Source organism: Malaya genurostris, chromosome 2 (genome assembly GCF_030247185.1).
Source record: "Malaya genurostris strain Urasoe2022 chromosome 2, Malgen_1.1, whole genome shotgun sequence".
Taxonomy (NCBI): Eukaryota; Metazoa; Arthropoda; class Insecta; order Diptera; family Culicidae; genus Malaya; species Malaya genurostris.
In genome coordinates, this window is record NC_080571.1 from 69,634,610 (window position 1) to 69,657,611 (window position 23,002).

The 23,002-nt window shown below is 36.9% G+C and overlaps 1 protein-coding gene across 2 annotated transcripts in view; it reads right to left on the minus strand.

Moving 5' to 3' along the window:
• Positions 1-5,050: 5,050 nt before the first annotated feature.
• Positions 5,051-23,002, minus strand: part of LOC131429408 (GATA-binding factor A) — a 134,442-nt gene continuing 116,490 nt past the window's right edge. Inside the window, exons 3-6 of one of the 2 annotated variants that reach the window (XM_058593493.1) lie at positions 13,917-14,021; positions 13,394-13,572; positions 12,960-13,224; positions 5,051-6,273 (exon numbers count right to left, since the gene is read on the minus strand). In XM_058593493.1, the coding sequence (XP_058449476.1) occupies positions 5,600-6,273; positions 12,960-13,224; positions 13,394-13,572; positions 13,917-14,021 (1,223 nt within the window). In that variant the 3' untranslated portion in view covers positions 5,051-5,599. Of the gene's footprint in view, positions 6,274-12,959; positions 13,225-13,393; positions 13,573-13,902; positions 14,022-23,002 lie in introns of both variants that reach the window. The other variant, XM_058593494.1, reaches the window with a different exon arrangement.

The window sequence follows — 23,002 nt, forward strand, 5'->3', positions numbered from 1 at the left end:
GAAAACTTTAAGCTATGACGCCATTACAAAAAAAAACAGAGAAAGGTTTGACAAAGTTCACTCTGATAATGTTCTACGGTTTCGTTGCCGAAAAGAAGGGTCGACAGAATCTGGAGAATATTGTATTCTGGATGTAAAACTTCTGGCCGAGCAATGCGATTTCGGGGAGTTTCGAGACATGGCCATAAAAGACCAGCCAATATTTGGAGTTTACAATAAAAAATTACAACAAAGGTTATTAGATGAAGAGGAATAGTCCGTTAGAACGGCAGAAAAAATCATTAAAAAAGCGAGCTGGCTACGTCTAGAGCTCAGATCCTAAATTCGGAAAAGAGAGAACAATTACGAAACAAGGGGCGTAATAGACCTCGAAGCAGAAACGGCAGGGTCCGTGATAGTCGTTTCAGTCATTATTCGTATAGAGATAAGTCGCGTTCAGGAGACAGATCGTCCAACCGAGGAAGATACTTTAATTTAGTTTGTAACTTTTGTAAGCAGAAAGGGCACATACAAAAAAGCTGTTATCGTTACAAAAATCAGCAACGAAACTCGATTAAATCATTCGAAGATACTGCGGAGAAAACTGACACTGTTCATGACTATTTTAAACGACTTCGGGTTGATTATAACAGCGATAGTGACTCTTCAGATCGCGATCGGTTCAGTATTGAACTCGGCCCACGGGGGGCAGATTAGAATTGCTAATGGACGAGGAACGCAGGCGCAATGTTTTATGTTTCGTTTTTGACTTATCAGTGCGTATCAGTTTGTGTTGAACTGCTATCGCGATTTGGCGGTTGAACATAAATCGCAAAGCAGAAAGTTAAGTTAATGCTATTTGCAGAACACTTTCTGCTTTTACACAGATGTGTAATGTCAAAACTGACGTCTCGGACGAAACAGGTTTCGGCTAGCTAGCCGTACAGATTGTGATAATTTGAAGTCATGAACTTGTTTTCATCCACCTAGTGGTATGCCTTTCTCATAACAGCCATATTCTCATATATAATATTGTGATATTCTATTCAAAATGTTTCTCTTCGATTTTTGAAAGAAACCAAGAGATTGTTCGTACATTTACTAATATACCCTACAGAATGAAACAGTGCTATGATCGCGTAGGTCATCCTTAAGAAAACGAAGTGGGTTCACTATTACATGTACTTCCAGCACCGGGACCCGAGAATCGGTATAATCGAAGTCGGTTTTTACGGCCACCAACATGACGTACAAACTCTACTAGTTTTTATACTCAAATTTTGAAGACTTTAGACGATTTTGCCATCGTACTCTAAACGACGATTTAAATGTTTGTTGAATCCAAAAATATGCAGTAATTTTTGGTAGGACCATAAGATCTTCATTTGACCCTAAGATTGGGAATATCGGTTCAGCCATCTCAGAGCAAAGTGAATAAGACCCATTTGTGAGCATATGACTATAATCTCCTGTCGTTAATCGAAAACCGAAAACCAAAATAGCCAAAACCTATTTGTTTAACTGTCTACTGCTAAAGGCTATCGATTTGTGTAGTTTTGATTCCAGTTTAGAAAAATAATTATCAGGTGTACAACTTTGCTCCGGTTTTTTTTCCAAAATTAAAAGCTTTATTGCGAAAAAGTGCTTACAGATGTATTATTCAAAGTATGGTCCTCTGCTAGTGACAACTTTCTCCCATCTTTCCGGCAATTTTCGGATCCCGACTCGAAAAAAGGAGTCCTCTTTTGACGCTATCCATGAAGCAATCCATTTTTCCAACTCTTCGTGCCGTGTGCCATCGAACGGAATAGGTGGAAGTCAGAAGGGGCAACATCTGGGGAATAAGGCGTGTGGGTCAAGACTTCCCATTTCAGCGTACTTTTTGACCACTTTTGCGACGTGAGGCCGAGCATTGTCGTGTAGGAGGATGACTTTGTCATGTCGCTCTTGATATTGTGGCCGCTTTTCTTTTAGCGCGCGACTAAGGCTCATCAGTTGCGTTCGGTAGCGATCTCCTGGGATGGTTTTACCCGGTTTTAAGAACTCGTAGTAAATCACACTTGGATGATCCCACCAAATACAAATCATAACCTTGGCGCCGTGAATATTCGGTTTTGCCTTCGACGAAGTAGCATGCCCGGGCTTTCCCCATGATTTTCTGCGTTTAGGATTATCGTATCGAACCACCGGTTACGATTCGATGTAAAACGAATTTGTCTTTGAAGCAGTTGCTTACGATTTTGTCTTTGAAGCAGTTGCTCACATACAAATAGACGGCGCTCGATGTCCCTCGGTTTCAACTCGTACGGCACCCAGTTTCCTTCTTTCTGAATCATACCCAGGGCCTTGAGACGTTTTGAAATCGCTTGCTGACTTACTCCCAACGATTCGGCAAGCTCTTCTTGGGTTTGGCACGAATCTTCATCAAGCAATGCTTCTAGTTGTTCATCTTTGAAGATTTTTTCTCTTTCACCACCATGTTTGTCTTCGACATCGAAATCACCATTTTTAAAACGTTGAAACCACTCCCGAAACGTTATTTTACTTAGAGCAGCATCACCGTAAGTTTCTGAGAGCATTCGATGCGCTTCAGCTGCATTTTTTTTCGAATTGTAACAGAAAAGTAAAACTTCCCGCTAATGGCGAAAATTGGGCATATAAACAGACATTTGCGAGCGTGAATAATACGAAAACAAGAACAACTGTCACTGAAACGGCGATGACAATTCGTTAGGCGCTGTACACACTCACTTTAAAGGCATTTTTATCTATGTATTTTAACCAGCCTCAGCCGGTACAGCCACCTATCGGAAAACGGCGGAAGCAAAGTTGTACATCTGATACGTGTTCTGTTTCGACGGTTTAAGTGACGGTGTACAATATTTAACACGTTTGACCCTATAACTCCGGAACCGGGAGCCGGATCCAGATGAAATTTGAGAATTCTGTATAGGGCCGTGACTTTTGAATCTAAGTTTGTGGAAATCGGTCAAACCATCGCTGAGAAAAGTGAGTGAGATCCATTTTGGAATATATGACCACTACTTCCGGTGCTTTTGAAAACGGAGACCTTGAATCGGGATAACCAAAACCAGTTTGTTCAATTTCCTACTGATAATGGCTATCAATTTGTGTAGTTTTGAGTTCATTTTAGAATTTTTTACATATTCTGGTTTGCTGGTTTAAGATAAAATTAGAGAGATTTCTTTGAGACTGTAAGACCGATCATTGGAAAATAAGATTGTTGGAATCGGTTTCGTCATCTTCGAGAATAGTGAGAGAATAATTTGAATTCCGGTACCGGAAGTTGGCTTCGAATAAAATTCAGGAACTTTGTAAGGAAATACAAGACCTTTCATTTGAATCTAAGTTCATGAAAATCGATTTAACCATCTCCGAGACAAATGAGTGCAAAAAAATGTTACATACACACACACATATATATATTTATATATATCGCCACACGAAAATTTTTCAACATCTTTGAATCGACGCCAAACAAAAACTAATCGTACGATATGCGTAAAAATTTGACAGAATGTGTATATAAGTGTTGCCAACGTTGAGAGAATAAAAGTTGACCGATTGGACAAGCGCGGGAATTTTGAAATGAAAAATCCGGTTCTTTTTTGATCATAAGGTATATACTCATATACACACACATACACACATACGGACATTTTGCGTACTCGACGAACTGAGTCGAATAATATATGACACTCGAACCTCTGGCCCTCAGTTCAAAAGTCGGTTTTCACAGTAATTGCATAAACTGTCTATATGAGAAAGGCAAAAAGGCATCATTGATAAGTCAAAGTCGAAACGTAAAACACGGATGAAAATGGTTATGTGCACTGAGCATAAATTTGGGGGTAAAAATCTTAGCTTTTTTCCCCTTTCAAATTCGTAAAATCCAAGATGGCGGCTAACGAATTGTGGATTTTTATAAAAATCGCTATATATTTTGTATTTTCGAGATAGATAGTCAGTTGTTGTAATTGATGTCATATTATTAATATTATTGTAAGTTTATTTCACCTTTATTTCACCATATGGTCTGTAGCCGAGGGAAATGTCATATTAATTCCGAACTTAAATTTAGAAATTTTCAATGGTCACAAACAATTTATTTGATTGCATTTTTAGGTTATCGTAATCGGTCTTCTCTTGTCTTGTGGTTTCGTAGCAAAATTCACACAAGCATGTCAATTTTATTCGTATTCAAGTCCTGAATCTCGATCTCGGAAAGTCCCAAAGTCGATTATTTTTTCAAAAAAAAGAAACAGTGTATGGATACCTTGGTAATGTGATGCCATTGATATTAAGCTACTATTGATATTTTTAAGAAGAAAATATATGAGTGAAATGAGTCATTTCATTGCTCCATATTTCGTCTTTCCAAGGATCACTTTATCCGTGGTAGTCCAAGTGGTAGCGCAGGAACTTCACATCACAGTGGCTGGTCCGATACTCCAATAATAGCTGCATCGGAGATCCGGTTCTTGCGCAAAGGATTCTTGCATTGTAAAATTCGTGTCCGTTTTTTGCGCTCAATGGTTTTTGGATTCAAAAAAATTTAATCGTTACATTATATTTATCTGATTTTTGCCTTCAATTGAAAACACATAACTAAGAACTAAATAAAGGAATTAAATTCACAGAGGCAGAACTCGAACACATTCTTCAATCCACAGACCTGCTCTGCCATCGGGTTTACCTGAAATGTGAGGTAGTCATATCCGAGAAAACTACTCGATGAAACAGAGCGAACTGTACATGTACACAATGTACGGCTGGCGTAGCTGAGCGTATGTAGTGTTCCCCACAATTTAGGATGCACACAATGTTTTTACACTAAAGTTATAAAGAATAGTAATTAGATAGTTAGGAAATAGAGTTAGCGTAGTTCACTTTGGTTAGTGAGAACCTAGCTTCTATATCTGATGAAGTGAATAGTAAATAATCAAGCTCATTGGAATTTCTTTTGCTCCATATCATCCCACATCACTTGAACTTTTAAAGTGATTTCATTTATTTACTAATAAAACATTTCGATATGGTACAAATTGTTTGTTAATTCTAGCAATGATTTTATAATTAGATAGGATATTTTTACTGCCGTAAAACTCGAGGGAACTGGTACGTCTTAAAATAAATATTAACCATCTATTCAATAGAGAGGATAGAAATGCTCGAATGCCATTAGAGTTTATGATATTTACAATATTTTTTGTTTTATCTAGATTAAGAATACTGCAGTTAAAAGATGTACATAGACAAATGCAACTATCGAACTTACTCTGCTAATAGTACGAAATTGAAATGGAAGTCATTTCAATTACAAACAGTTAATATAAAAGGCGCTTAACGTTCAAATTTCCACTTTCATTCTTCCACTAGATCGTTATACAGATTGTCATTATTCGTTTTTAATTTTTGATTTTCTCAGATAAATTTTATCTGCCTCAAGTCTTTAAACTGTCTGGTTAGATATGTACAGACTATCGATAAAAAAAAAATTCAAGCAATTATAAATCGAGGAACTTAAAAGGAATAAGTACACTTAAACGGAATCAATTTTCGATCAATTTTTTTTCCGGAAGCATCTCTAAGCAATACTCTAGGATGAAGCCATCAGTTTGGCTGCTTGTATGACGTTGTGCTGGTGATGGTAGCCAGCGAGATCAGCAGCCGTGCTGTGATGATGGTGATGATGATGATGGTGTCCGTGGGACAGGGCCCCGTTCACGGCACCACCAACGGCCGCCGAGTGGGGACTGTGCAGGGAACCGAATGTTCCACCGAAGTATCCACTTTGCAGACAGTTGTTCATGTAGTCTCCGTAGCCATTGGAACCGACCGAGGTTGGCGTCGTAGCAGCCAGCGGGTTGGACTCGGATTTGATCTGCCCGAAGGGAGATGCACCTAAACTGCTACCAGTGTTGTGAATGTAGTTGTTTGCCGACGAATGGTGAGTTGGATTCGATGTGGGAGTTGTGTAAATATGCGATGAGTTGTGGGACTGCTGTTGCGACGAAGATGCCGACCCGGTGAGATTTCCTGCACCCAACGGTCCACTGCAGGAGAGCGCAGAGAGATCATATTTTCCACCCAGGTTCAGCGAGGCCGAGTGATGAGACGATGCTAACGATGAGGACAGGTTGTAGGACTGATGATGGTGATGATGAGGCGAAATGTGCAGAGATCGTAACGGTGGCGATGAAAGATTGGGTGTTTTAGGGCTGACCGATAAATTCTTGGAATTTCCATTCCGATCGGTGTGTAGATGAGATCCTGAAATGAAAAACAAGCAGTTATGTAACAATATTCAATAGAAAATTATCGATTTATATATAATAGAGGTAAAATGTAATTTCGCAAGTGTATGTTATTTTATAACTCCGATAAATTATGAGAATAATGCCTTAGTTAGTAGCGCATATTTCTTACAATAGATAAATTACTCTAAAAGTGAAAGATTATTTTTTAGTTCTGCCAGTCTTGCATGGCAACAATACGGTAGAAACAAAAACACTAATCTGGAAACATTATCTGCTGTTGTTGCATTATAGCCAATTGTAGGGAAAATCTCCCCGCGCGTAGTACTTACACCCTCATTCAACATAACTCAAAATTGAGTGACACACCACTCCACTTCATAAAAAGTGCACGTACTGTAAACTTGAGCTACCATCTATCTACTCATTTTTGAGTTAAGAGACGAAGCTTTCAAAATTTGAGTATTTCTTACTCAAAATACAAAAAACCTGTTTTAATCCACCTAGTGGTGTAATGATGCCTTCCTCATATCAATCATACTATCATATATAATACTGTGGTATTCTTCAAAATCATTTTCTTCGATTCTTAAAAGAATAACCGAAATCGGTTTGTTTGGCCGTCTACTGATAAAAACTATCAATTGGAAAACATTTGAGGTCGATTAAGAAATTTTTTTAAGGTTTTTCCCAATTTTCAGTGATGGTATACAATTTTTAACCAACTTTACCCTATATTTCCGGATCCGGAAGTCGGATCCGCATGAAATTCAGGAATTACGTATGGAACCACAGGACCTTTCATTTGAACCTAAGTTTGTGAAAATCGGTCGAGCCATCTCCGAGAAAAGTTAGTGCAACAAAAAAAGGCGGGTGGGTAATGTCAGAGACATAACTGGATGTCGTGAATACGAAAACAACTGACATGTTCCTTAACACTTCCGAATATCAATTAGTTGATCAATTGTATGAATTATGCAAGCATTCTCCTTTTGCACATTTTTCGCAAAAACAAAGAAGGCTTCTCTCTTTGTTGAGAGGCTTGTTTCTACCTGATTTCGTTTGTAGCTTTTTCACTAATGGGCGGTCCTAACGGCTATAAAAATAGCCGCATACAGAATTTTAATGTCGATTATTTCATTTCGGATTTGCATAATTTATTGATAGAAACTATCAATATGCTGTAGGGATTCGTTTCTAGCATTCATAAGGGTCAAATTGCGTAATTCTCTTCAACATTAAACTCTGGAACATTTTTCGCAAAAAACAAAGAAGGCTTCACTTGATCACGATTACTGTGAATTTCACACAGCGAAAAGTGCACAAATCTAACCAAACTGTTCTAGATTTGCACTAAACTGAGGATATTTCCTTTCGATTTGCGAACAACAAATCCTAATAGTTCATTAGAAAACTTTTAGAGCCATTAGAACGGCTGATTTTGTGTAATGCTCTCCACCGTTGTTTTGTTCACCAATACTAATGACTGGCAGCTGTGACGTAATCGCTCTTGTCGAAAGCGAAACTAGTTGTGCAGACGACACAAAACACATCTGCTCGCAGTGGCGATAGAATCCAAACTGATTCAATTTTTGTTGAGAGGCTTGTTTCTACCTGATTTCGTTTGTAGCTTTTTCACTAATGGGCGGTCCTAACGGCTATAAAAATAGCCGCATTCAGAATTTTAATGTTGATTATTTCATTTCGGATTTGCATAATTTATTGAAAGAAACTATCAATATGCTGTAGGGATTCGTTTCTAGCATTCAGAAGTACCAAATTGAGGAACTCACTACGATAGCAGCTGATATTTTGTTCTCTTCCTCAGAACGCGTTCTGATTGGCTGGTGTTGACATGGGTCAAATGAGACAGGTTTTTCAATAGTGTACTATTGAAATACTTCAATGCTTTTGCTATACACGTTCAAGTTGAAAAATTTCGATTCTATTGGTAGTTAGATTATATAAATCCTTTCACAGATCACTGAGCTATGAGCTTTAAAAATACGAGAAAAGCAAACGCGCCTTATGAATTATTCTCTTTGATACTCGTTTATACCAAACATTTCAGAAAAGTTTAATTTTGAATTATTTGAGATTATGTCACACAACTGAAAATTTTATCATAAAATTGTGATCATATTCCCGATGGCATGTAGCAAAAATTATGTTGATTCGTTAGATACAACAAGAGATATTCACGATCAAAAACTTATCACTCTCTCAGAGGGTAAATTTTGAAAAGGTACCCCATAGTAAAGTAAGTCGTATTCACGACAAAACGTTACATACACACATACGCACATACACACACACACAGACATTTTGCGTACTCGACGAACTGAGTCGAATGATATATGACACTCGGCCCTCCGGGCCTCGGTTAAAAAGTCGGTTTTCACAGTGATTGCTTAACCTTTCTATATGAGAAAGGCAAAAATAGAACGACAAGTTAGGACATATTCAGTAGTGTTCTAGTTCTAGATGCATAATTTATGTCAGTTAGAGCAAATTCAGCAGCTAGTAGTTCTATATGGAAGATCAATAATAGAACAGAAACTGGAACAAACGTATCCCCAGCAAGCCGTTCTAGTTTTATTTATTCGACCAGTTCTTCTGTCAAATTTAAAACTGGTTTACGATGCCGTTCTATTTTTTGTATATTTAAAACACGAGTAAAACAATGCTGGGGCTGCCAGTTTTTCTGGTTATAAAATTCAGATTTAAATTTTGTAACTGGCATAAATTATGCACTAGAACACTCCTGAACATGCCCTTACAAAATTTAAATCTGGATTTTATAACAAGAAAAACTGACAGCCCCAGCAGTGTTTTACTCGTGTTTCAAATATACAAAATATATAACGGCATCGTAGACCAGATTTAAATTTGACAGAAGAACTGGTCAAATGAATAAAACTAGAACGGCTTCCTAGGGTTACGTTTGTTCCAGTTTCTGTTCTATTATAGATCTTCCATATAGAACTCCTAGCTGCTGAATTTGCTCTTATGCCTGTTTTAAATTTGACAGAAGAACTGTTCGAATAAATAAAACTAAAACGGCTTGCTCCGATTGTTCCAGTTTCAGTTCTATAATTGACTTTTCTGACAGCTCACTTACACCCACAACTGCAAATGAGATTGATTTGTTTTCATCGGAAAACGTCAGTATTCAACACGATTCAGACGATTGATCAACTTCGGTCGACGCCAAGAATAATTTAAGAATTTCTTTAGTCGGATATTATTGACGGACCGGACGTCAAAATGTTCCGTGACGTTCACGTTATGTATCCCCATAAGAATTGCTTACAATTAATGTTGTCGTTCCGTAGCCGTTCGAAGCCGGTGATAGTTGACTGATGTCAAGTGTGAATCGCTCTTACATATTGTTTTGTAATTTGTTTGCATTACGAAATAAATTGGCCAGCAATATACAGGCTCACACATGAACTGTGTGTAAAATTTGCTCAATCAGCGTGGCGAACACTTGCAGATGTCACCACGATCGACACGATGTGCCACCACGATTTGGATGCCTCTTTCACTGAGCCACCATTTTGGGTGCAACATTCACTTCACGCTAGATTTTTGTTTTGCTGCTGGTTAAAATGACAAGTTTATTTTTGTTTTATTCCGATCGAATTCTCGTGTGATTTATGTGAAATGGAAATAAAATTGTCCTTAACACTTAGGGAAATCGTGTGGTAAGTGTAAAATTGTTGTAGTGGGAATATTTCTATAACAGGCAGGCGGATTTTGTTATCGTTCCGGAACGTAGTGGAACGTCTTGAAAGATCGCGGCGAATAATCGAGTAGGTGGCAGTAGTGTTTCCAACGTATAGCAAATTTGAAATTTACACAGGATTTTGAACAAAATTGTTCGAGCCTGTACATCTGTTATCTGTGGTAGAACTGAGGAGTAAGCAGTAACAATATATCAGATGAAGAAAATACTGTAAAACATATACACAGTAGAATGGATGCACTCTTCTGTTATTTCCATTAGGGAACACAATTTTATTTTCCTCAGACAATCATATTCCTGCTACAACGATTACATTACTTGGCTCAATAAAACATTGAATATTTAAGAGAATATATTATACCGGAATCCAATCAAGTTCATGCAGTAGAATAACATTCCGAGGATCTTTGTCCCGTAAGAATGCTCTGGGGGAACAAATTTGTGCTTAATGTCACTAAACATATCGCTACATTCGGATTCAATTTTTAGTTACTGCTGATTCCACATATGAACACATGCACTTATTTACATCGCTTAGTTTTGCACTGACGAAAAATGGCTACTTTTATGAAACACCAAATTTCGGTTGTCTAAAAGCTGTTTACTGAGATTCCGGTAAGTTGATATCATCAATTTCCTGATTTCGGTAAAACGACAAATTGATGGAAAACCCGGTAATTTACAAAACCGAATATCAGTATAACATTTTGGATGGACGAGAAATCGGATATAATAAATCGAGTATTTCGGGAAAAGCTATCTTAGCCGAAATTTCAGTAAAATATCGCTTCGCCGTTTGTTTTCGGCATCTTTTTTCGACGAGATCAAAATTAAGTTTTAAGTGTATAGAAAGGAAATTCTGTGAGACCGCTCCTGAAGATATTAAGATATTAAGAAAGAATAGATAGTCTTATGAAATTCACAAAAATGTTAGAATGCATTTCATACCTTAAAATTCATGATAAATATTCTGTAACACTGTAGATTTCGTTCTGCAATTAAATTCGGAATTTGATTTTATTCGTTAAAAACATTTGGAAGATATTGTTGGGATGAGAATTAGAGACTGTCCGTGTGTTGCCACCACAGTTTTTGAACAAGACGAATTGAGCTTGCAAAATGTTATTCTGAAACAACGTCCTTGGGAATAACATGTTGTTTCAAGGAAGAGCCCACATTATCGAAATGACGGAATGCGCAATGAATTCTTACTCGACAGCATGATTTTTCAGTGCTCGATCGGTTCAGTGCTAGAATTTTCGCCTAAGTTGGCTGCTCGATCAACCCGATTGACAGTGACATTATAGATGTCATTGAATATTCGCTCATTTTATGAATGTCTTACTGTAAAATTTAGGGGACTTAAGCCATTTCACTTCACTTCAGCTAGAGGAATGGATGATGCTGACTAAGGTAGGCCGTTTTGTTAATATCCAGCGAATTTCAACAGTTTATGTTGGAATTCTAAGAAGAACTGGTTGTTTACTAGTTCTGTATATCCGAAAAACATGAAAATTTATATTTGTATATTCAGTTTTGTAATATTTTCATTTAAAAATAAACTGAAAATTAGCACAAAAACGTGCAAAATGGGGAAAGAAGAAGAAGTAGACGAATTGACAATTCAGTCCGCATCTTAATTCCGACAGATTTCCGAATCAACCGGTAGGCGAAATTCATTCGGAATCGGTCGGTTCCGAATGAAAATTTCCCGCCTATTCGGAATTGATTCGGAATCCATTCGGATATGATAATGTGGGAGCGATTTTGCTAGACGTCACGTGGCGAGAGAATGACGCAATTTCGCCTGCAAAATTTTGACAGTTACCGGAATCCTGCCAGGTTTCTGTCAGCTGGTCGAATTTCAGACGAGCGGGATGAAACATTGTAAAAAAAAAACGATCTCATCAATATCTTATATTTCCCTCTCCAAGTTCGTCCCGCACAACTGCCACAAGTTATTTCTATAATGCTTGAATCTGAGAACGCCGATAATGATGTGCAGATGGCACTTTGATCGGCAATACATCCACATTTGGGTGCCAAATTCTCAGCAACGAACATTCAGAAGTGTTCTAATTCTAGATGCATCATTTATGTCAGTTTTAAAATTTAAATCTGAATATTATAACAAGAAAAACTGGCTACCTCAGCAGTGTTTTACTCGTGTTTCAAATATAGAAAAAATAGAACGGCAGCGTATGCCAGTTTTAAATTTTACAGAAACACTGTTCGAATAAATGAACCTAAAATGTCTTGCTGGGGATACGTTTGTTCCAGTTCCAGTTCTATTAAAGGTCGCCCATATAAAATTTCCAGCAGTTGAATTTGCTTTTAGTGCAAATTCAGGTGCTGGATGTTTTATATGGGAGACCTTTTGAGGCATAGATAACAGATATACAGGCTCGAACAATTTTTTTCAAAATCCTGTGTAAATTTCAAATTTGCTATATGTTGGAAACACTACTGCCACCTACTCGACTATTCGCCGCGATCTTTCGAAACGTTTCACTATGTTCCGGAACGATAACAAAATCCTCCTTCCTGTTATAGAAATATTCCCACTACAACAATTTTACACTTATCACACGATTTCCCTAAGTGTTAAAGACAATTTTATTTCCATTTCACATAAATCACACAAGAATTCGATCGGAATAAATCAAAAACTTGTTTAGCTTTATGTGAAGTCAAAAGTTTGTATGAATAATAAAGGAAACCAATGGTTAAGAATATCAACATTACGGAAGTCGTCACACCGGTACTGTCGGAATACCGAAAGCTCTTTCAAGCAATTTGCAAAATGTACATAGTTTTTCTTTGTACTTAGGGAAAATCACATTGCTTAACCCACAGTTAATTTACCCATATTCATCGAAAAATCATCTCACAAACTTACTCTTCGTTCTTCTACCTTTAAAAAATTATCTCTTAACTCAAACAAAACCGCTTACCATCATTCAATTCATCTTTCTTGCTTCCTCCCACCAGAGCCATAACATCGGTGGCTCCGCCCGTTCCTGAACTACTTTTTTTCGGCTTCCTTTTGCGGGTCTGGATGCCATCCTTTCGCATCGCCAACGGTCGATTAACTCCGTGTAGCTTAAAGTACAGTCCGCATGCGTTACAGACCGGTTCCCCGTCGTTGTTCCGTCTCCACAGGGTCGTGGTTCGCGTACCGCAGTTCGTACAGCAAAGTCCCAAACGGCGAGTGGCAGTCTGCAAATGAAGGTGGAAGGAGAAATGCTTGGATTATAACAGTTTCAGTTTCAACGCTTCAACTCGTGAAAATGAGGTGAGAGAGATATAGAGGTTTGCGTCTTGACTATGCAGGAAAAGAAACGTGTGAAGGAAGGGAAGAATGTTATTACAAAACTGGAATACTCACACTCACCAATCTCTTGCTTGGCTTTATCAAGGGACGGTTCATACCGTTCATCTTATGATAGAGCCCGCATGCATTGCAGAGATAGTGACCGGTGCCGTCGCGACGCCAGAGCGGTGTTGAGATGGCCCCACAATTCACACACTCCCGTCCCTCGCCGAACTGGAAATCCATGGCACTGTCTGTACGAGCCAGCGTCGTTCCATCCACCCGCACCCAGCATAACAATCGGAATCAATTACATTGTCACGCCCGGTTTCGAATCGAAGGTTTAGACCATTAATTATTCGAATTTATTGAAGCAATTTAATTGGACGAAGAACGCGCGGGCAGGGTACAACATTTTCATTTATTTTCAACGAATCGGCGCAGGCCGGAGAGTGTGTTTCAGTTTTTCGTATGGTTTGGTTGTGTTTGGGTGGAATTTTAGAATCGCCGTTGCAGTTTTGGGAGTTACGAAAAGAGAAGGGGAGAGAGAAAATGCTTTAGTAAATTTATTCGCCGGTTATTACCTTCTTCAAATTACCATATGGTGACGTTCGCTGGAATCCGGTCGGGTCGTAGGCGCGCCAGGAGCCCATCATCACATTCTGCGCGTAGAACTGCGGCGGCAGCTGGGTATGGGTTGTGCCTGTCGGCCGGCCAATCAACGGTGGTCGTGGTGTTGGTTGCGAGCGAATGTCATTCCAATGGTCCAGTTGAAATGCAACACGGACACGAGAGCAGAGTATGAAGAGGGAGAGAGAGAGAGAGAAACAAAACAAAATGGAGAACGATAAGTGCATTGCGTGTTTTAGAAATTAAATTTCTAGTTTTGTGAGTTTTTTGGGTTTTTTATTTTGATGTATTATTCAGGTAAGTTGGGAACTGGTGATATTTTGCGACCCTGAAATACGTTTCGAAATTGAACATTGCTTCTACAACAATCGAAAGACTGAATCTTAGTATATACCGATATCGCCTAATATCTTATTCGAGCAACTCCAGAAATGATTAGCAAATCTTCAGAATTCACATCCTCCGATTCGGATGAAACTTTGCACACGTTTTCAGTACGACAAAACATGGCGTATGTTTTTGTGCATGCACTTTCTTCAAACCGTGGTAACTCGAAAACTGTAAATTGCACCAAAATGGTGTCCAAGAAGAATTCTTTTTAAAAAAACTGTAAAAAAAAACCTTTCTCAATCCACCTAGTGGAGTAATGATGACTTTCTCATATTACTTATATTTTTCTAAAACATAACTAGAAGATTCTGTCAAGTTTCTTTTTTTTTTTTGAAACTTGAATAAAATCAAAAACTTTCTTCGGTATAAACTACCATCACCTTTAAAATGTGTAAACAGATATGTAAAGTAAATAAATAATCAAATGTGGGAATCCTGCACGCAAAATTGAACAAAGCTAGTCTGTGTGCTAGGCGGATGCACTTTCTTCTTTTTCCGTACCAGCAGGTACCGATGCGTATCGATTTTGCATCATTTTGTATGACAGTTTGAAAGTGTTGATACTCATTGCCCTATAATTTTGGATCTGGTAGTCGGATCTGGATAAAATTGCACAGTATGTTTTAAAACAATGAGAGCTTCAATTTGAATCATGATTTGTGAAAATCGGATTAACCGTTGCTGAGAAATCGAAGTGAATTCCGTTTTTGAAGTTTTTCTTCACTATACCGGTGCGTTCGGAAGCGGAAACCGGGCACTAGTAGTCCCTAAGTAGAGTTATATATCCACCAACTAACAAGGTCTGTCAACTAGATGAATTTACCAGTAAATTTTATAAAAATGTGCACCTCTTTTCGTCATCGCTTGTGAAAAAATCCTCATGAAATTGAAAATGTTTACTAATCTCACTGTAATATCGTATTTAATATCATTGTAAATCGGATCTGGATGAACTTTTCGAACACTTTTTAAAGAATCTCAAGACCTTTCGTTTGCATCTTAGTTTGTAGAAATCGGTTGAGAAATTTGCGAGAAAATTGAATGCGCATTTTCTCATAGATTTGCACATATTGCCTTGTAATTCCGGAACCGGAAGTTGGATAAAGATAAAATTCAATAGCGATCTATGGGACTATAAGACCTTTCGTTTGAATCTGAATGAAAATTGGTTCAGCCATCTCTGAAAAAATCGGGTGACATTATTTGTCACATACATACATACATTTACTCAGTTCATCGAGCTGAGTCGAATGGTATATAACATTTGGCCCTCCGGCGGCGCCGATTCAAAAGTCGGTTTTCACAGTAATTGTATAGTCTTTCTATATGAGAAAGGCAAAAGGTTGATTATTTTTTCAAAATTTACTTTACCTCAAAACCCACATTTTGGAGTCAAGCCTATATATTTGAAAACATCATTTTTTATGAAAAAATAGTCATTTAAAAACCAGAGTATAATTCTACAAATTAAAATCAATAAATTTGCTCATTACGACCTTTCTTCTAGAAGTAGGAGATATTTAGACATGAAAGTCAAAGAACTCGTGTTTTGTTGATTGAACGTCGCTTAAAAAATAAAATCTATTTAATTCTACAAATTGCGTCATTCTATACATATCGTTTCTGTAATTGAAATTGAAAAGCAAAATGACTTCCTTTGGGCAATCTAGTTATAATGAAATTTGGTTTTGGACATTCAAAAGACAAACAGGGATAGTGCATTTAGAAAGGAAATAGTGAGTCCTCACATACATTCCATTAAACAGCAAAGTGTCGTTCATCTAATATTTAGTTGTGGGGGGAATTTCCTTTCTCATGTCTCTGAACAAAACAAATTGTTCATTTGTGGAAGTGCAAACCTTTTACTGTGTATTTTAACTCAACTCTGCACACAGCCAAAAAATGTGAATTTACATCTATTTTTATGCACATCTTCGGAGCAGGGAATTAAACATAAAGTTACTTTACAATTCTATATAACTCAAATGCAAAACTAAGCGTTTTTTTTTGTTTTGATTATAGAGGTTTTAACATGGAAGTCATTCGCCTCTTCGGGCCAGAAAAACTTTCTGGCCCTATGTACGGGGTTGGGAATCGAACCCAGGTGGGCTGCATGAAAGGCACCGACTAACCCATCATGCTATACCCGTCCCCGAAAGATACAGTTCTATTCATAGAAAAATCAATGCAATACAATAATTTCTCATCGATGATGGTTTTCAATCCCCCTTAAGATTCAACTGATGTCTATTCCATATTACTAATGATTCACATGTGTAAATTTCATTTTTTCTTTCTGTGTGGAGCTTTTAAACGCTCATTGTATTCTTTACGATCGCCCAATATTTTTCCAATTTTACTAGGATGGCGTTTGAAATTGTAATGAAATAGATTTTCTCACACGCTCATTGAACACAACTCATAATTTTAATTGCGAATATGCAAATTCACAAACGAAAACAAAGTGTCAAATTTGAGTTTCGGTTTGAGTAAAGCTTACTTCAGCCATAATCATCAGTTAAACAAAAAATACAAATAAAAATCATCATCGTTGTACAACTAAATGCGAATGCATTGAATTTTTTTGGAAAAGGCTGTATTTCTTATTTAAGTTTGTTTTCTTTGATTTTAGAGTATGCGTCAATTTTTCCAATTATTCTAGTCTAAAATCAACGCTTCATATAACTTTCAAAAATATGTAGCAACTCATGACATACTTCGATTTGGATGAAACTACCGTCTGATAAAAATTTACCCGGACTAAACCGCGCGCGTGAACACAATCAATAATTTTTTTCCTTGTGATTTTTCATCTTATAAGATGCACATAAATGAAGCGTCACATTTCCCACAAACTTATATTCAAGAACATGTACAATTATGTGATTTGAAAATTCCATGACTTGAAATCGAGTGCAATAAAAAACAATAAAAAACAATCGATAGCAACAGTGCGACTTGAACCGAGAAACATTAGATCACAAAGCACGCCGTTAATCGACTGAGCCACAAAGTGCATATCTGCTTAATGAATAATTCATAAATCCATACAGTGACACTTGGTAGCCGAGTGCAAATTACACTCGGAGCCAGTAAAATTCTGTACGAATGGAATATTGCGTCACTTGACAAGTTAAGTAGTTATTAATTGTATCGTTACCTACGTTACGTTTTACAGGTAAAAAATCATAATTTTTTTCTTTGAAATTTCTGTTAGGTTTGAGCGGGATATGTCAATTAATGTCTGTTTGGCAGTTGTTCGTTTACGACACGAAATATTTGCCTAGCTTTTTTATTATGAAAAAAAATTGAACAATGAGTTTGCTTGAAATTTTGTACCTCAAATAGAATTTCGGCTACGGAATCATTAGGGGAGTCTACTTTATCGAGAAGTATTTGAGTGGCATAAAGGGTTCAGTGAGGATCGTGAGATCGTAGCAAAATTGCCTCATTTTGCTCACCCGTCCAGCCCTGTTAACGACAATAACATCGAAAAAATGAAGAAAATTGTGCTTGAAAATCGTCGTGTTAGCATTAGAGAGATAGCAGAGGATCTTGACATCTCTTATGGATCGACTCAGCACATTTTGGTTAATGTTTTGAATATGGAACGCATCGATGCCAAGCTCGTACCGAAAGAAGTGATTTTTTTTGCAGGATTGTGACTGAATTTTTGGCCAAATACGAGACGAAAGTCATCGCTCAGCCACCGTTTTCGCCAGATTTTGCCCCCTGTGACTATTTCCTATTTCCAAAACTAAAAACTCCGGGGAACGCGCCATAACTCGATCGAATTGGATTTTACTAAAAAAAACCATTTTTTGATTCAATCCAGGTCAATTTTGATCAAAAGGTATGCACACGTTTTCAGTGTGGTAAACCATTTGTTTTGCATGGGCTTTCGTCAAATTGTTGCAACGCTAAAACTGAAAATTGTTCAAAAATGGTGCATCAGAAAATAGTCTGAGATCTTGCAGAAGGAAAATTTAAAATTTTTTGATGTGGAACATATCTTTATTTTCTATATAGGGGTGAAAATCTGAAACTCAAGGAAAAATACACGTAGAAATGTGGTCAGGTTTTATTTCATCATTTGAATGGAAATATTTCTAAGTTTCGATTTGAATGTATCAAGTCACGTATTTTCAATTATAAATGATTGAAAATTTGGTTAGTAGCGAGCAGTGTTCTATTTTGTTTGCTAAAAATCTCCAGCATACCGGATTTCCCTGCCATAGACGACGGTTTTGAAAGAGTAAGCGATATATCAAAGGGAAAGCATTGCTCTGATTGGTCAATCGATGCAAAAGCGAAGCTGTTGGAAGCACGCGAATCTATAAATAGAAGTGAAATTATAGCTAACGTTTCAGTCCTAAGCGTAGCATGCTAGAGGTAGGTTGTTGCTAGACAGCAAAACAAAAAGTGCCATAAAACGATTTGATGCTTTAATTGATATGCTCTGATCTTGTGTCATGCAAGCTCGGATGAAATTCCATGTTATGTCGTTTCGCCTGATAAATTGACAACTACCCCAGGGTAAATTTTGAGTGCTTAAGAATAATTTCTAATTTATATAAGATGAACTCGATTGATAATGAGAAAAAGTTTATCGCTTCAACCGAAATCGCAGAATGGTAAAAAAATTGAACTCTATAAAAAAATTGCTTGCATACAAAACTTGAACACAAGCTTGATGAAGAGAAGCTTAAATGTCGAAATCGGAAGTATGTACAGAGACATAATTGCATACATTTGGGATATTGGCGTAATTTCGTCGGCTATAAAACAAATACAAATCAAGACAAACGATGTTCGGTATTGGTTCTTAATAAAGATCAATCTAAGCAGATTCTCGTGCAACTGCGGATTCAAAAGTGTAACGATTGGTTGAGCTGTTTGATTGTAGATCATTAGGAATTTTGGTTGCCTTGTTCCACATCAATATCCCGATCAACCCTATGGGGCTGATCCTTGTAGTTTTTTTAAACTCCCAGCTAACTATGAAAATCAAATCTCAGAAATTATACTCAAAAGAAAACTAAGACATCACGATCTCTAATGCTAAAAAGAGATGAATAAATCGGTATTTCTGGAAAGAATGATACAGATCATAAAATGCAGGAGCTTTGGTGCAAATTCTAAAGAATATAAAGAAAACAATATAGTTATGCGTATACGAAAAATATTTGGCGAGTAATCAACTACCAATTTTTAAACAACTTTTCTAGGATCTTAATCTGAAAGAGGTTAAAATCATGTCCAACTTCCTTAATATTTTAAAGACCAATGAATCAATACACCTGAATTCCCTCAGACAAGTCGGGCAAACAATACCTGCCTCGAACACGGAGTGTGAGAGAGGATTCAGTGTGATGAATCTTATTCAAACCAAGCAACATGGGTCGCTGAAGAACACACGAAATCTATCAAACTTATACCTTTCAATTAATGGTTCAGCGGAGGAAAAATTTAATGCAGGGAAGTTTACCGAGAGCTGGGTGCTCCTTCTTCAGTAAACAATACACAAAGCAAGGAAGTTACCAAAAGAGCGTCTGAGGAAGTGAGCCCAATATGGAACATTTTTTTAAAATTGTATTCGTCTGTAAATACATCTTCTTGTAATTACATATTTTCGTTGGCAATGCAAATTATTTTCATTTTCACACATTTTTGAAGGTTTCATGGAATTCTCTAACATTTGCATTAGTCTAGAAATCGTTTTTCATATTGACTGGTCGCTTGTAAATAATTGTTTTAATTTAGTTGTCTCATTTCGACATACTTCAATAGATTTCGCTAAACCTTTGGCACTTTCGAAAAAAAGCGGTGCTACTAATGAATCGTTCTGCGTGATTATGTATTCGTCTTAGAATATTTCAATTCGAAATGTACGAAATATTATGATTCTCACATATTTTTAAAAGTTGCATGAAACTATCTAACATTTTCTTTGCATGGTGAACATATTTTGTTGTAAGTAAAGTTTCTGCTATTTGCTGATCACTTTTTGCCTTTCTCATATAGAAAGGTTATGCAATCACTGTGAAAACCGACTTTTGAACCGAGGCCCGGAAGGCCGAGTGTCATATACCATTCGACTCAGTTCGTCGAGTACGCAAAATGTCTGTGTGTGTATGTGTGTGTGTGTGTGTGTATGTGTGTGTGTGTATGTGTGTATGTGTATGTGTGTGTGTGTATGTGCGTATGTGTGTATGTAACGTTTTTTTGCACTAACTTTCCTCGGAGATGGCTGAAGCGATTTTCACAAACTTAGATTCAAATGAAAGGTCTTGTGGTCCCATACAAAATTCCTGAATATTATTTGGATCCGACTTCCGGTTCCGGAATTATGGGGTAAAATGTGCAAAAAATTGTGAAAATAAGTGCACTAACTTTTCTCAGAGATGGCTGAACCGATTTTCACAAACCTAGATTCAAATGAAAGGTCTTGGGGTCCCATACAAAATTCCTGAATATTATTTCGATCCGACTTCCGGTTCGAGAGTTATGGGGTAAAATGTGCAAAAAAAAAGAAAATATGTGTTTTAACTTTTCTCATAGATGGCGCGACCGATTTTCACAAACTTAGGTTCAAATGAAAGGTCCTGTGGTCCCATGCGTTATTCCTGAATTTCATGCGGATCCGACTTCCGGATCCGGAAATATAGGGTAAAGTGTGTTAAAAATTGTACACCATCACTGAAAATCTTAATCATCACTGAAAACCTTAAAAAATTTTCTAAATCGACCTCAAATCTTCTCCAATTTGATGGTTTTTATCAGTAGACGGTCAAACAAACCGATTTCGGTTATTCTTTTAAGAATCGAAGAAATTTTTTTTTGTCTTTCTCATATAGAAAGGTTATGCAATCACTGTGAAAACCGACGTTTGAACCGAGGCCCGGAGGGCCGAGTGTCATATACCATTCGACTCAGTTCGTCGAGTACGCAAAATGTCTGTGTGTGTGTTTGTGTGTATGTGTATGTGCGTATGTGTGTATGTAACGTTTTTGCCCTAACTTTATGGGGTAAAATGTGCAAAAAAATGAAAATGAAACTTTTCTCATAGATGGCGCGACCGATTTTCACAAACTTAGATTTAAATGAAAGGTCCTGTGGTCCCATGCGTAATTCCTGAATTTCATCAGGATCCGACTTCCGGATCCGGAAATATAGGGTAAAGTGTGTTAAAAATTTTATACCATCACTGAAAAGAGCGAAAAACCGTAAAAAGTTTTCTAAATGGACCTCAAATCTTTTCCAATTGATAGTTTTTATCAGTAGACGGTCAAACAAATCTATTTCGATTATTCTTTTAAGAATCGAAGCAAAATAATTTTGAAGAATACCACAGTATTATATATGATATTTTGATTGATATGAGAAAGGCATCATTACACCACTAGGTGGATTAAAACAGGTTTTTTTGTTTTGCATCGAAGTGCAATGTCTATGCTGACGTGCCGAACGAAAACGGAGTTTCGACTTGTTCGGCAAATAGCAGACACTTTTCGTCTGCTTAGCGGTTCAAATTGAACTACCAAATTTTGCATTAAGGTTGGCTAAGAATACTTAGTTGTGATAAATTTAATTGCAAAAATTTAAGTGTTTTTAGTTTTTCGAAAATCGGTCTAGTTTTTGAATAATTGATCAAAAACGCGACGCGCGCATTCCTCTGCATTTCACCTTAGGCAGTTCAATTTTAAAAGCTATGCACTGATGAATCAAAGACAAAACGTACACATATTAATACTTCAAAAGTTTACCAAACTCCTTGCCACATTTTTGAAAAAACTGTGCTAACAACGAGTCCTTATGATTGAATATGGCTTCGTCTGGAAATATATCTCTTTGTAAGTACCTACACATTCATTTTATAGATTTCATAGAATTCCCTAACTTTTCATTCAATTTAGAAATCGATTCTCTAGTGCATATATCTCGTGGAACGTTATTATTTCGATTCAGTATTCCCATTTCATTTACATTTTTGCATACTTCAATAGATTTTACTAAACTTCTTGGTACATTAAAAAAAACTGTGCTACTAACGAATTGTTATGTTTTGTTATGTCCACGTCTGGCAATATATCTTGTTGTAAGCATCATATTTCGGTTTAAAATGCTCTAATTATTTTGATTCTCACATATGTTTACAGGCTCCCTAACATTTCAAATAATTTAGAAATCGTTTTGCAAGATTCTACTGTTAAAACTATTTTATTGTAAGTAATTGTTTCAATGTTGCATTCGCATTTCTTTTACATTTCTGCATACTTCCATAGATTTCATTCGACTTCCGTACATTTTTTTTAAGATGCTGTGTTAAGACCTCCATACACTTTCAGTTTTACGGACAGTCATACATGAAGAGAAATTCACTGACACGGTCTGTAAATTTTAAATGTCACTTCTTTTGCCAAACTCAGTAAAATTTATCTCAGTAAATTAATAAAAAAAATGCTAAATTGCAGTAAACATCACTATACATTCAGTAGAAATAAAGATCTATGAAAAATCTTCAAATATAACATTGTAGTACAAATTTATTACTGTGCAAATAATAGATAATACTGATTCCTTAAAGCTATTCATTAGCTTAAGGGGCGGATAGGGTCTAACACTTTTGAAAAATCGCCTATTTTTTTCTTTGCATTTTCTAAA